Below are 14,061 nucleotides of genomic sequence, written 5' to 3'. Positions count from 1 at the left end.
AGGATATTTGATAAAAAAGATGTGTACATTGCTGGCTCTTTCAAACACAAGAAACAATTGGGGTGGGGGTAAGCGTTAAAGGAAAGGGACACATGAGTGAAAGAAATGACTGTGGAATGACCCCTTTTGAGAGTCTTCTCCCATCATGAGGCCTAAATAGCCTATTCTGGATATCTAATATTCTTTTCTTACCTTGCAGACACATGCTCTGTGATAGACTTGTCAAGGGTGAAGAGGTAAGTTGTATTCTCTGAAATTATACTTCAAACAAATTGTTGTAATTGTGATCTGAATCGCTTCTCTGAAAACTGTCTTCCGCCAGGTTCTCATATTCTTGCAGTGGTAAATTAATTACCTTATTCCCTTCACTAGATGAGCTCTTTATCTGTGCATAACTAGAACTTGCTGAAGTCCGCACTCTGCCTAGTCTTTAATTGTATCCAATGACATCCATATGCTGAGCATGGATCTGAGCATTGACAAGCAAATACTTTTCATTATCTATTCAATTCATGATTTCTTTCTTCAGAATCTAAATGCAACAGTTTTGATGAAGTTAAATACTTAATATTTCCATTGATCATCCATATGTTCATGCATGATCTCTTGTACGATATACATTACAGTGTTATATATTTCATCTAGTATAGAACTGCTGGGGTGTAAGATTTAAAAATGGCTCTTCTATAGCTCATTGCGCAGTTGAAGGTGCTGGCAAATTGCTTTCATATAGTGCAATCTTCAGTTAAAGATGCTGGCCTAATGCAGGATACCAATTCGAAAAGATTAGTATTGGGTTTTAATTTCAAAATGATAGTGGACACTTACAAACACAAATCTGAGCTGAGGGAGTTTAGAACTAAGTTCTAGGTTGGTGCCCAAATCCCAACTTTTGTGTATTAGTTTTTTTTAAAAAATTAATTCTGACATGGGGCGACTAACTATTTACCGTAGACTGCTCTGGGAGCCAGTAGATTTCACCTTGGTTTGAAAATAAGAGGTTTACATTTTGGATGTTGCAGCAGCTTATCACAAAGGTTCTAAATGAATAACTAGATAAGCTAAAAAAAACAACACCTCTTAGTCGTTGCTGCTCTAAATAGAACTGCAGGGGTTCCTGTTGGACTGTTCTTTCCCTTCATGATTGTATGTGATGTCTTTCACAGCAACCAAGCTCAGGTTCTCTTCCCCTTTGCTCATTTAATGCAAATAGTAATCTTTGAATTGGTCATTGTTTGAGGTGCGATATCCGAGAAAAGGGAAGTAAAATCTGTGGTCTATTGTTGTACACTAACAAACCTTCACTTGGTTTACTAGCATTCCACTGCTAGCTAACTTTACTTTCCTCCCTCCTGTCCTCAATCACCTGTTGCAGTGGCTTTACCTCCATTGTCCATTTTTCTGTTTTGCTTTTCCATTCTTTTCTTCAACTACATTTTATTGGATTTACTTCTAAATTCTCCAGCCAAAGTCTTCTATCGCTTTCCTTGTGCCCCTTATCACTGGTCCCATAAGGTCTCCCTTAGTGGGTTTTCTCTTCCGCTCAGCCACTATGTGGCTCGTGCCTTCTCCTGTTGCCTCCTCTGGGCACTTCACTGCCCCGTCTTTGACCTCGTCACAGCCAGGCGGGGGGATGGACTCCCTCTCCAGTACTCAGTCACCAGAAACCAATCTGCACAGCCTGCCCGGACTCGGGCTGGGTCTCTCCTCCCTTGGCCTTCTTCTCAGTCTGCCCTGTAATGTCTGGCATGTGTGGCCCTGCCCCCAGAACATGAAGCTGCGTACTTTCCAGACCCTTGCACCCCGGGTCGTATCCTGCACCTTTTTCTGGTTCCTGGGCGGCAGTGTTTTTCTATCAGGGGAGGGAGGGCGGGTGTGCCCCCTTTCACTCCATCCAGGCTCGACTATTCAGTCTTTATAACCACCCCCAGCCTATCCAGGGCCTGCCTCGCTGTCACCCAAGTCGACGACCTGCAATTTTGGGTAAGGTTCACCTCCCGTAATATGGCTCTCACTGGGGCCTCCGCTCGGCTCACGCTCATCTGTCGCTGCCTCTAGAGACCCGATCCAGCCTTTTGCAGCTTTGAAGCATACTACTCTTGCCTCCATTGATTTCCCGGCGCCAGCGTGCTCTCAGTGCCTCGTCCCCGGGTCTTTGCCCGTTCCTGCCTGTTGCCGCTCTGTCTGCCCCATTCAGACCGGAGATGTCAGGTGATTCCCCTAACCTCCTGCTGAGCTTGGGTCTCCAACACCAAAATGCTTGGAACAGGGGGTGGGGGTGGGGCAGGAGAAATTGCATTATGCTGGCCTCAGAGTGCCGGAGCTCAGCAATAACACTGCTGCCTCCATGCCTCCCAGACCACCCCACCCCCACTCCCCCGGCAACATTTCTAGTCTACTGTAAAAAATATGAGAACTCTCTAAGAGGACAGAGAGAAATACTTTAGGAAAGCGGAGGAGGGAAGAGCCTGTGGGAACATCAGAGGTGGACTGGTTTAATAGTAATGCAAAAATGCTTAGATTGTGAAGAGATAGACCATCTCAAGCAATTCTGTTGAACAGCGTTGACACTTTATAAAGATGGGGTAAGAACGTCTGATTGTGTGGATAGAGGGAATGTACCAAGCAGGGTGGATGTATGGGAGAAAATGGCTCTTGTTCACGGTCTACTCTGGTCCATATCCAGTAGAAAATCTAGATTAATGTAAATCAAATGTACCCTAGGGTCCCAAAAATAAGAGGAATGTGCTCCATGTTCCTCACCCTGTACTGATTTTAGAATGCAAGAGAGAACCAAAACATTTTGTTACCTATACCAGGGAGCGGCATCTCTAAATATGGCATAGATTCAAAGGGGAGCACGGCAGAACTCGTCGATCCGAAGTTAAAGGTATGCTAGCCTATCTCAATCATTCAGTTCTTTGAGGCATTTCTTGTCTTAACACTCAAGTTTGCTTTCCCCAATTCTTTACTTCTATGAGTCTAAGGTCAATGCAGGTACAAGTGTCTTCTGTGCAAAAGCGAGTATTGTCAGTTCAGTAAACTTATTTTTCTCTGGATTTTCTCTCCGTCCTTCTGGGCCTATATTTAAAGCTCATTTTAAGAGGGTAAGTCCATCCTTTTGAAGTCAAGGCACTTTGTTTTGAACGCAACTGATTTCTGTTAAACTCAGGAGTGCTCCAATCTTGAAGCATGTGCTTTCAGGAGGAAACAGTCTTTGGCTCATCTATTACATCGATTTCTTCAGGTGTGTGTACTGTTTTGGCACAAAAATATTTGGGATCCCATCTAGTTTCCCTGCTGAATTCAAGTGTTTTTTTGGGAAAGGTCCCTACCTCACACTTTCGTCATATCACTTAATCTTAAAATAGTGAATGATGTGATAGTGTCATTCTAAATGTGCTTTTCTGATCTTTACAAGAGTGGTTAGAGCCCACCATTTGGATGTCTGACATCTGTTCCACATCTGGTGGTTTATGTCAGAGGTGTTCTCTTCTGTCTAGGCTGAGTAACTTTCTTCAGCTCTGCTTTCTAGATTGTGTTTAGTAACCAGTTGCCTACATTATGAATTTCTTTCTGATAAACTCATAAGCTATTCAACACTTTTTCAGACTTCTGTTTTGACAGAAACTTAGTGATGTATTTTCACTGTTGTAGAAGAAAAGAGGATCCTGTTTTGCCATTTGCCATGTTTCTCATTTGGATTGTCTTTCAACTGTGACCAGTATAAACAAGCATTTACAATGCAACGGTCTCGGCATTGCAAAAGTTAGAGCTATTAGCATTGTAAATGAACGCGAGTTTAAGGTCTTGGCATTGTAAATGACAAGGTCTTTTATTTATGTTTTAAAAACCAAAACATAAATAAAAGTCATTGTCATTTACAATGCCAATAGCTCAAAGTCGCGTGAATGCGAGACCTATTACATTGCAAATGCTTGTTTCAAATGTTGGTAACTACGAATTTAATTAACTGTCGTGGACCATTGCACTCTTGCAGTGTCAGCCATTATGTCAGTTGTGGTTAATCGGTGCTAAAGTGTACATGCAGTTGGTGGCTTGATTAGGAAATTGACTTTACGATTACAAGTTTGGGTTGTACGCAGCTGGTATAAATTTCTCACATTGTGACTAAGAACCTGAAGGCTGGCATGGGTTCAGCTCTGCTCCAATGTCTGAAAAAGGCACTCAAGCTTAGAATCACCACGGTTAACACCATATGCTCCCAGTAGGTAGACTATCAAGCAAGACTTGTGTGTTAGATAGAGTTCTAAGTTTTGCTTTAGCGCTAACATGTAGCGCTGGCTTGATTAGGAAATTGACTTTGCGATTACAAGTTTGGTTGGGATTGTGTGGTTGTGGGTATGTGGTGTACTTTAAGCACATTGTGACTGAGAACCTGAAGGCGGATTCGGCTCCACTGCCTGAGAGTAGGCAAGTTAGATGTAATATGCAACTAGTCCAGCACAGTCCAGTGCCGAAAACGGAAAGAGACAGGTAGTGTAACCGAGGAAAGAAAAAACTAGACTATACAGGGTATGAAAGGATAGAGTATGGGAGACAGACAATGCGTTAGTAAAGTGAAAGGTAAGTACAAGAGAAATGGGCGAACGAGCAAGAACCAGAAGAGGATGTGGTCGGTCTTGTTCACGCATTGAAATCTTACATCCACTTGTGCCTGTGGTATTTCTAGAGACCCCTCTGACTTAGTCTTGCCAACCCTGCTTAATTTGAGCCAGTGGTTTCCGGTGCTCCACGCAGCACTTAATTGTCAGCACTGGTGCTTGTGACAGTCTGCCACATGGCGGCGCTGTCTGGCCAATTTAGAGATGACCACAACAACAGTACATTATTAATTCAATATATATCAAAAATGACTTGCCGACCAAGCCATTCTTATAGCTTTGGCAGCCTGAAATAGTCCAGATTGACACACTTGTAAGGGGTTTGATGTTAGTAGTTGTCTTGTTAAAAGCATTGGCAATGCTGGCAGGGGCAATCTGTATGGCAAACTACAGTAGCCTCCTGACGAGTGCCCTTTCACTTAAATTTTTACAAATGGAAGCCCTGGCACTTTTTTTTTTTTTATACAAATTAAGCACTGCCCTAAACCCGGCCCTCCTCCCCACCCTCTTTTGCTCGTGCTCCAGTCTGTGTTTGTTCGCCCTCTAGTCAATAAAGAAATAAACATGCTTCACCACAGAGAGGCAGTTAAATAATTTAGGCAGAGGATAAAGAGTTGATCAATAAAAGTGCAGCAGCTTGTGCCCCGGGATGAGCTCTGGATTGGAAGAAGTGGAGCAGGCGCAAGCTCAGCTCTGACAGAAAGCAGGTAAATGAAGGCAAACATATGCGGCACCTGCCTCTGTAACTCACGCCCCACAGCGCCTCGGAACCTCTCCCTAGCACGGCGAAAAACGCAGCTGCTTTATTAGAAATCATGAGGGCTCCATTCACGCAATGGTCATATTTTTATACATCTCTTTAGAATATACGATGGACAGCCCGATGATAGTCGCAATAGCAGTCACGGCAAACAAAATGCACACCATGGCCAGCAGGTTGCAATGAGGTGTTCTGTTACTGTTGTGTCACTGTTGAGAATGCCCAGGGATCTCCCATTTGAATCTCAGCAGGGTTGATTCAGCCTTTCTTCCTTCTAGGGCATTGAAAGGATTGCTGTTGGAGTGAATAATAAGCTCAATAAATGTATTGCTAATGACTTTGTGTATGTGTGAAGTAGTGATTTAGTATTCCTATCACTGCAGCTTACAAGTAGGCTCCCTCTAATGGCGAATGCATCCATACCTATGCAGAAATTAGTCTAATTGGTTATGATTTTTTCTTTTTGTATATGGTCATCTTGGTGGATACATTTAGCTGCAGTTGTCTTTAAGGCTGTGCAGTGTTTTATTCACTTCAGTTGCCAGTGGGTACGGTAGAGGATTGAACTGTACCGCATTTAGACCTCAGGGGAACTGTTGGTGACTCATTTTCAGACTATTGAACCCCGAAGTAACAGGACATGCTTTCGCAGTCTCATTCTAGATGTGTTAAACTACTCGTCTGTCCTCAGACACACTCCGTCTCCCATTGTTTCAATTTTGTGGTATTGTGCTAGTTGAAGTACAGTCATTTGTATCTTAGTGTGTGAAGTTTCCAGCAATCGAAAATGTAGGGAGCACATTTTGATGATGTTTGGGGGCCTTTTACCACTAATGCCTCAGGGCCTCACCTACTATGGCACTGCATAATGGGTGCCATGTACACCCTTTCGGCATTTGAGACTCTGGGTAATGGAGCGAGCAGTCAAAAACTTCTCATGAAGGTATTGTAGGGAGTGGAGGCTCGGAAATCAAACACTTGTGCAACAGAGACAATAAATGCGTTCCAGCTCAGGATTCATCTTCATAACAAAAGAGGAGGTCTTTTATTTTACACCTTAACTGAATACTACACGATTTAAGGTCAGTCTGGCATAGCGTTTTAAGACCGGTGCTAACCGATTTTAATGACACAGAATATAACTTTTTAGTTGTGAGATCACTATGACTTGTTCAATCATGCTTCCTGGTTCTGTAACCCGATGGTCAGTTCACTCGTGACCGGCTACTAAAGAGTTCTCTCAGTGCTTCAGTGTGTAAAGAAAACAAATACCTATTAATTATAGTGGTAGAGAGACTGTCCGTGTTTGAGTTCACTGGGTTGGTTTACCTGATGTAATGTACGTCCGGAACGCTTGCCCGCCTGACCCACAGCCTACAGCATCGCAAGAGGTCCTGCTTGTGGTTCACATCGCCAGTGCAGCGGGCAGCCCGACCCCCTTTATCTGTTGTTGGACAAGGAACGCAGTGACACCAGCAAGCAGCAGCTCGTGCATACCACCCCCAAAACAACAAGGAACCTCCCGCCGTTGCCAGTTATAAGTCATTCGACCGTGGTGTCGGCTCCAGGCATTGTTGGGCAAACAAAATGCACACCATGGCCAGCAGGTTGCTGATGTAGAATCCTTTTGCCATTTTCACAAGTGATTGCAGCTCAGTGCCTGCCTGTTTATCAGCGCCGCGCGCCTCTCTGCAGACTCCCCCTGCATTCCAGAGAGGCGCGCGTCACGATCCAGTATGCAATGCCATGCTGTGGAGACCAGACCTGGCCGCGCGCACAACGTTATCCTATGAGAAAACGCTGCGCGCGGCCAGGTCTTGTCTCACTTAGTCGTCTTCAAACTGCTGAGACGCCGACTATAGTTCTCTGGCGAGAACGCGCTTTCAGCGCGTTTCTAGCCGAGACCTAAAAAAGGTCACCTTTACTTAGTAAGTGGTGAGACCGCGTGGTCCTGAAGATCTTATTCCAACCAGTTTGTAAGTTGTGATTGCAGAATGACTCTTGAATTGGAAACCGCCTGGCTCTCTTCGCTGGCTAAAGGTTTCAGATGAATGCTGTTCCTGAAATATCATTTGCCACTGCTCATTAGAGAGAGAGAGAAACGCTGTTTATGTAGACCGTAGTCTTTAAACAATACATAAAACACGAATAAGTTCCACATGATAATGACTACAATAATTATGTAAGTAATACATAAGCAATTTAGTATACATACAACAAAATGTAACCTCCAAAAACCCTTCATTATTCATTTGGCACAGTTTGCAAGAGTCTACATTCGTAAAATTCCTAATAGTGGAAAACGCTAAAAATTTTTAAAAACAATACCCCTCTTTTACTAACTCCCTTACATAATCTTTTGTTGCTTTCAGGAATTTTCCTAATGCAATTGTAATGTCTAAGGATGGCATATCCGTAAATAGACAAACTGCTTGGGCACGTGAAATAACCTTGTATTTTAAAAATATTGGACGTAAAAACAATTTCCGTATAGCTAAAATCAATGTGCAATATGTGCAAAATATCATTTCTTATTCCTAACCAACATATACAAATACCATCTAATTGAATCAGTGCAGCCTTTATTTTTTCTTGAGTCTTCCAAGGGTTAATACCAATACGAACCTTTAGAATTTTGTGTCTTAACCCTTTATTGGGCAGGATATCCAAATATGAGAACCAAGCTGCATTTTCCCATGAGCTTTTTAACCATTTGACCGATTATTTATTTATTTATTTATTTATTTATTTCTCGCTCATATAGTCTAGATCTTGCGATCTTGAATAGGAGCCCGTTGTCTCTAAGCATTCTTTTAGTAAAGTCTACTTCCAGGGATGGCTGCGAAAGGCTCACCTTAAGGTTCACCACTATATTCTGGAGGGTTCTTCTTACATTCTTTGCCACCCAAGGCTATTTGTTTGAATCTCATCTCTGCACCAGAGTGAGACCTTCTGCGCACCACCTGGGTCCTGGCGTTTCCAAAATCTTTCTAAAGCCATTTGGGTCTGTACGCTCCATGCTATTAGCCCTAGCTCCATTCTGATCGCTTGGATCATTGTACAGCTTGGTAGAGACAATAGCATTTTTAAAATCTTTCCTTCCTCACGATCCCACCCACGTTTACCACTCAGGTAAAGAACTTCAGCCCCATACAATACTTGCGGGGGATCATTGCCTCGAATGCCTTTATCATAGGTGTGTGCGACATATCACCATATTCTTAGTTGAATTTTTTCAACCCACAGACTGACGTCTCCAAGTGAGTGCTCCATTTTAACGCGCTATCGAACCAGAGACCTAAGTATCTATATTCTTTGACTGTTTCCAGTTTGTCTTGTCCTAAAAACCAATTAAAACTTTTCCCTTTCTTTCCAAAGCATACATTTTCTTTTTTTTTGCATATTTACAGTTAAACGTTTTATCACAGTAATCTTTAAAAACATTTAATTTCCTCGGAAGGCCCATTTCAGTCTGATCAAGGATCACAAGGTCATCTGCATAGAAAAGGCAAGACACTTTATTTCCACTCATTCTGGGACTTGCACTTCTTTCTACTTCTAACACTGCGGGGAGGTCCGCAAAAAAAACAGGGGTGCCAAAACGCACCCCTGTCTAAGGCCATTCCCTACAGATATTTTATGAGTTAAAGACCCCTGTGTATCTCTGATGACCAGGGCCCAGTTCCCACTATGTAACTCTTTTAAAATCATCAATATGCCATCCGGAATACCATATTTTTCCAAATCGTCCCAGAGGCAGTTACGATCCACAGAATCAAAGGCTGCCCGAAAGTCTACAAAGCAACAGAACAATTTACCATTTAGCTCTATTGACTTTCGGGCTAATGCCCACAGGGCAAAACAGTGGTCCATAGTGGAGTGTCCTCCTTTAAAGCCTCCCTGTTCGACTGGCACAATGGATCCCTGTTTGGCCCAATCTTTTGAAATTAAATTAAATTAATTTGTACTTGTAAAGCGCACTGCTGCCCCAGCAAAGGGGCATCCTGGCGCTGTACTCATACCGCTGTAGAACCCTTCCTGGCTTTTCCCTGTGAAATGTCCACTCCTGGGCACCCCCAAGGTGAAGCCAGCCATCTCAGTGCTGTTGGGGTCATTGTGGAGATTAAGCAAGCTATTGCCCAGAGTTGCAGAGCGGGACCCATGGTTAGAGTAGGCACCGAGGCGAGAATTATCAGGTCCGAGGAAATTGAGCCCAAGACCCGCCGAGGCGGGAATTGAACCCTGGTCCCGGGCCAGACCTCTGCATCAGGGTCTGCCGCTCTAACCATTGAGCCACACTTCTCCACACCTACCTAATATTATTTTAGCTAAAAGGTTTCGCCAATATCTAGTAGGTTAATTAATCTGTAATTCTTAGGGGACTATACATCCCCTTTCTTATGAATCGGCCTAATTGTTGCTCCCTTCCAATTTATTGGGATCATCCCTGATTCTAGGATTACTAGAAACATTTGAGAGAAGAATTCTGCCCACCAGGACACCTTTAATTTTATTATCAGAGCTGGTAGGTTATCTGGGCCTGCTGCTCTTGGTAAATTCAAGGTCCTTATTGTATGTAACACGTTTGTAGGAGAAACATCTAATTTTAGGTCCTCCACCACGCCCCTCCAGTCCCTTAATTCCTCCTCATTTGTTTCTCTCCCCGGAGAATATAATTCCTGCAGGTAATCTTCCCAAGCTCCCTCCTCTACCACACAGTTCATTGAGGCTACCATAAGTCCTGAAACTGATTGTACCAGCTTCCAGAATGGACGTATGTTCTTAGTTTCGATTGCCTCCAGCAATCTCCCCCAACATGTTTCCTTATGGACCCTTTTGGAGTTATGAAGTAGTGTGGTGTATTCTCTGTTTAATTTGACTAGCTTTTCGGCCCTGGCCTGGTCGAATTTTTTGCGTAAACTACGCTCTTCTCTCCTTACTTCTCTTTTCTTGTTTAGACAATCATTGTTGAACCATTTCCCTTGTTTGACCTGGGTGTTTTGTTTGCACTTGGAGAACCTTATATTAGATCTTAATGCCACACTTATGCTTTGTACTACTTGATTTATTTTCTCAACAAACCAGGTTAAGTTTATGCCACTCATACACCCTAGCTCAATATTTAGTTGCAGTCTGGTTAACTTTTCTATATCATCTTCTGTTAGCCGTGTTGTTATCCGCTTCGGGTAATCCATCTGTTGTGGGATTGCTTTATCGGAGACAGTCTGCAGTAAGTTTGCCAGTTCTAGTTCTATTATATTATGGTCACTGCCTTCCATATGACTAATCCTAAAGTCTTTTACTAATTCAAAATTACACGCTGACATAAAGACATAGTCTATAGGACAATTTTGAGTCCCCTGTTTAAAAGTTTTTCTTGCGGGGCAGTCTTGGGCTATCCTGCCATTTATGCAAAAAAGACTTTTTGTCGCTAGGTAATTTTCCAGCTTTGCATCACCCGTTGACAAAGAGCTTTCAGTGAACTTTGCTTGATTTATGTCATATGATGCCAAGATATCTGTATACCAAAGATCTACCAGCTTTGGGTTTAATTTATGATTAAAATCTCCCACTAACAAAATTAAATCTGAACCATATTTATCACAAAGTAAATCCATATCATTTTTAAAATAACCCATTTCGACCTTATATTCCTCCTGGGAACCCCATTGCATGTATACATTTAAAATCAACATATTTTCATACTTCTTATCAGCAAACATTGTGGTTATTCTGCAAACAAGCAACCATTTACAAGTTACGACTGGCTGAAGTACATTCTTTACTATCTCTGTAGATAACAATGTCAGTAGGCCACCTGCTGAGGGACCAGACCTTGATCTTCCTGCCGGACGATAGAGTGGTCGAAACCCTTCAACTACCGGGGGTACGCCACATAGCCAGGTTTCTTGGATACAAATGATCTCATTATTTTCTAACAATTCTTGTATGAGTTCTTGCTTTATTTGGTTTCCTAGTCCATTTATATTCCAAGAAACCAGTTTTATGCCATGTGGCTGTCCCGTTACCTATTCCACGTCGCTAAGTAGCCCAATTGTCTCGGATTCCTCTGGATATCGCTGGGAAGGCCCAGCGGAGCTTGTACTATAGCTCCAATTCTTCCATGCATCCACCAAGTCTGATTTATTTATTACTATACTAGCAGCCCGTCCCGACGTTGTCCGGAAGCAATTAGGCTTCAGGCCCCCCGCCGCCCCGACGTTGTCCGTGGGTCCCCCGGAGCCTTCCTCCATATATTGCAGTATTATACCTCTATGTTTACTTTATATGCTTTTGTAACCTGCACACGTCACTTTTTCCTCCTGTAATTCTCTGTTTGCTACGCTCACGATTGTCACTTTTGTAATGCACCGTTTGCTAGCTCTTGTATTTTTTTGGCACACGATTGTCATTTTTGCTTTTGCTTCATTTAATGTAACGTTTGCTTTTGTTTTTTGCTCACATGTAATGTTCTCATCCGCCGCTCCCCGCTCCTTAATAAATAAATAACCTACCTCATCCGCTTGCTTCATTTAATGTAACGTTTGCTTTTGTTTTTTGCTCATCCGCCGCTCCCCGCACCTTAATAAATCTATACTACTATTAGCTGACTCTGCCACACCCGCGCTGACTCTGCCACACCCGCGCTGACTCTGCCACACCCGCGCTGACTCTACCCCAATTAAATAAATAACCTACCTCATCCACCGCTCCTCCTCGCCGCTCCTCACCGCCTGTCCGCCGCTCCTCCCCGCCTGTCCTCTGCTCCTCACCGCTCCTTCCAGCCTGTCCGCCGCTCCTCCCCGCGCTGATGTCCGCCGCTCCTCTTCCGCTCCTGCACGCCGCTCCTCCCCGCGCTCCTGATGTCACCACGCAGGTCGCGGCCGGCGCTACTTGCAAGGGACACATTTTTTTTTTATCGTCAATTTTTTAAATAACGTATATTTGTTTTATTTATAGCCTATGTCCATCTGCACACCCTGACCATTACAATGATGTATCGGGTGTGTGGATTGGCGCTGTGTTTCCCGAGTTCACCCGCCTCAAAGGTCCAAAGTTCTTGCTTTATAATAGTAGTATAGTATAGATATAGATTCTAAAGTCGTGCCAGTTAGCAGCAGTTAAAAGTAAGCAATTTAATTAACGGGTATGATGCTCGTTTTAAAAATGACATTGGTTGTTTTTTTTCCAGCGCTTCTACTGTGTTCCTATGTTGATAAGATTTGTAATTCTGCGCAGCACCGTTGATGTAAAATTGTAGTCCTTCTATTTATGCAAAATGTCCGGGTTTTGGGTTCTCAAGATCTGGTCACCCTACCCTTTGAGCAGTTTAGCTCTGAATAACAGGTGTTTATTATTACCCAGCTCAATGGTGCCCATGTTATCGACCGTCGAAGGGCAGAGTGCACCTATCAGGATTTCTACTTGAGACCATAAGGTCAAACACCGATCCCTTCGGTGGATTAATTGGTCACTGGGCCAAGAGGCCCGGACCTAGGTGCATATGCACACCGCGCATGCAGGCTAGAAGTGATCTGTGTCCGTGCTCTCTACATTTCTTACGGAGACTAACTATGTTCAGATGCTTGGGGCTTGCAAGTTTAGGTTGCGCCCACTCAACGTAAAGTGCATTATGTGTAAACATTCGCTAGATGCATGCCTGCATTCCTCCTTTTCGAGACAACCTGACTGATGCACCTGCAACCTGTATTTCGAGTTCATTAGCACGAAAATCGATGTGTTTGTTAAAAAAGGTTTTGCTACTGCATGTAAGAGGTTTGGCGGCGCTCGCACGACGCCGCCTACAGTCACCCCCCGTGCGTCGGGATCTGGCCGTTCTGCCAGGATTCCGCCATCTGTAGGTTCCCCCCCTCCTCACTTCCGCTCAGCAGCTCAGTTCATCTTCTCTCCCCCACACACTGTGCGCTAACTTTATTCCCTGACATTCCCATGAATTTGGGGCTCATCTCACTGTGTTCTCTGAGTGCGAGTTTGTGCATTTAGCAGATTTTAACGCCGCGTAAAACAGGCAGGTGCTCTGGGTATCTGCATACACTTGTGGTGGGACCTGAAAATCCACAACCCCAGAGCCGGTGGACTTTTGCTTTCATAAACTGGAATGCACAAGCCTGCTGCTGGCGAGAGACAGTTGCTAAGTGGCTTGCCTTAGTGACTTGAACAAGAACGTTGTGATGTCCGCCGCTCCTCTTCCGCTCCTGCACGCCGCTCCTCCCCGCACTCCCGATGTCACCACGCAGGTCGTGGCCAGCGCTACTTGCAAGGGACTACTTTTTTTTTTTATCGTCAATTTTTTAAATAACGTATATTTGTTTTATTTATATAGCCTATGTCCATCTGCACACCCTGACCATTACAATGATGTATCGGGTGTGTGGATTGGCGCTGTGGTTCCCGAGTTTACCCGCCTCAAAGCTCAAAAGTTCTTGCTTTATAATAGAATAGTAGTATAGATTGAGATTTTCCAAACCTGAGTCTACTTCTCTTTCTAATAATCTCACTGCTCATTAGGAAATCTCCTTCTACAGACTCTATTTGTATACTTTTGAAAGGGTATAGAAAATTGTAGATCCTGCAGCCTGTGTAGGGGAAGATTGGAAAGACTCCATGAAAATAAAGAAATCTAAAAAAGTAGTCTGGATGTGGCTGTGGAGGGTG

The 14,061-nt window shown here is 43.6% G+C and overlaps 1 protein-coding gene across 2 annotated transcripts in view; it reads left to right on the top strand.

Annotated features, from left to right (window-relative positions):
- The window catches only part of MTMR14 (myotubularin related protein 14), a 200,769-nt gene that overhangs the window by 112,965 nt on the left and 73,743 nt on the right, over window positions 1-14,061 (top strand). For both annotated transcript variants that reach the window (XM_078661856.1, XM_078661855.1), the window contains exon 13: window positions 200-236. In XM_078661856.1, coding sequence (XP_078517982.1) covers window positions 200-236 — 37 coding nt within the window. The remainder of the gene's footprint in view (window positions 1-199; window positions 237-14,061) is intronic.

This window comes from Lissotriton helveticus, chromosome 9, assembly GCF_964261635.1.
Source record: "Lissotriton helveticus chromosome 9, aLisHel1.1, whole genome shotgun sequence".
Lineage (NCBI taxonomy): Eukaryota > Metazoa > Chordata > Amphibia > Caudata > Salamandridae > Lissotriton > Lissotriton helveticus.
Note: the sequence above shows the minus strand (reverse complement) of the source record. Positions and strands in the feature narration are given on the sequence as shown.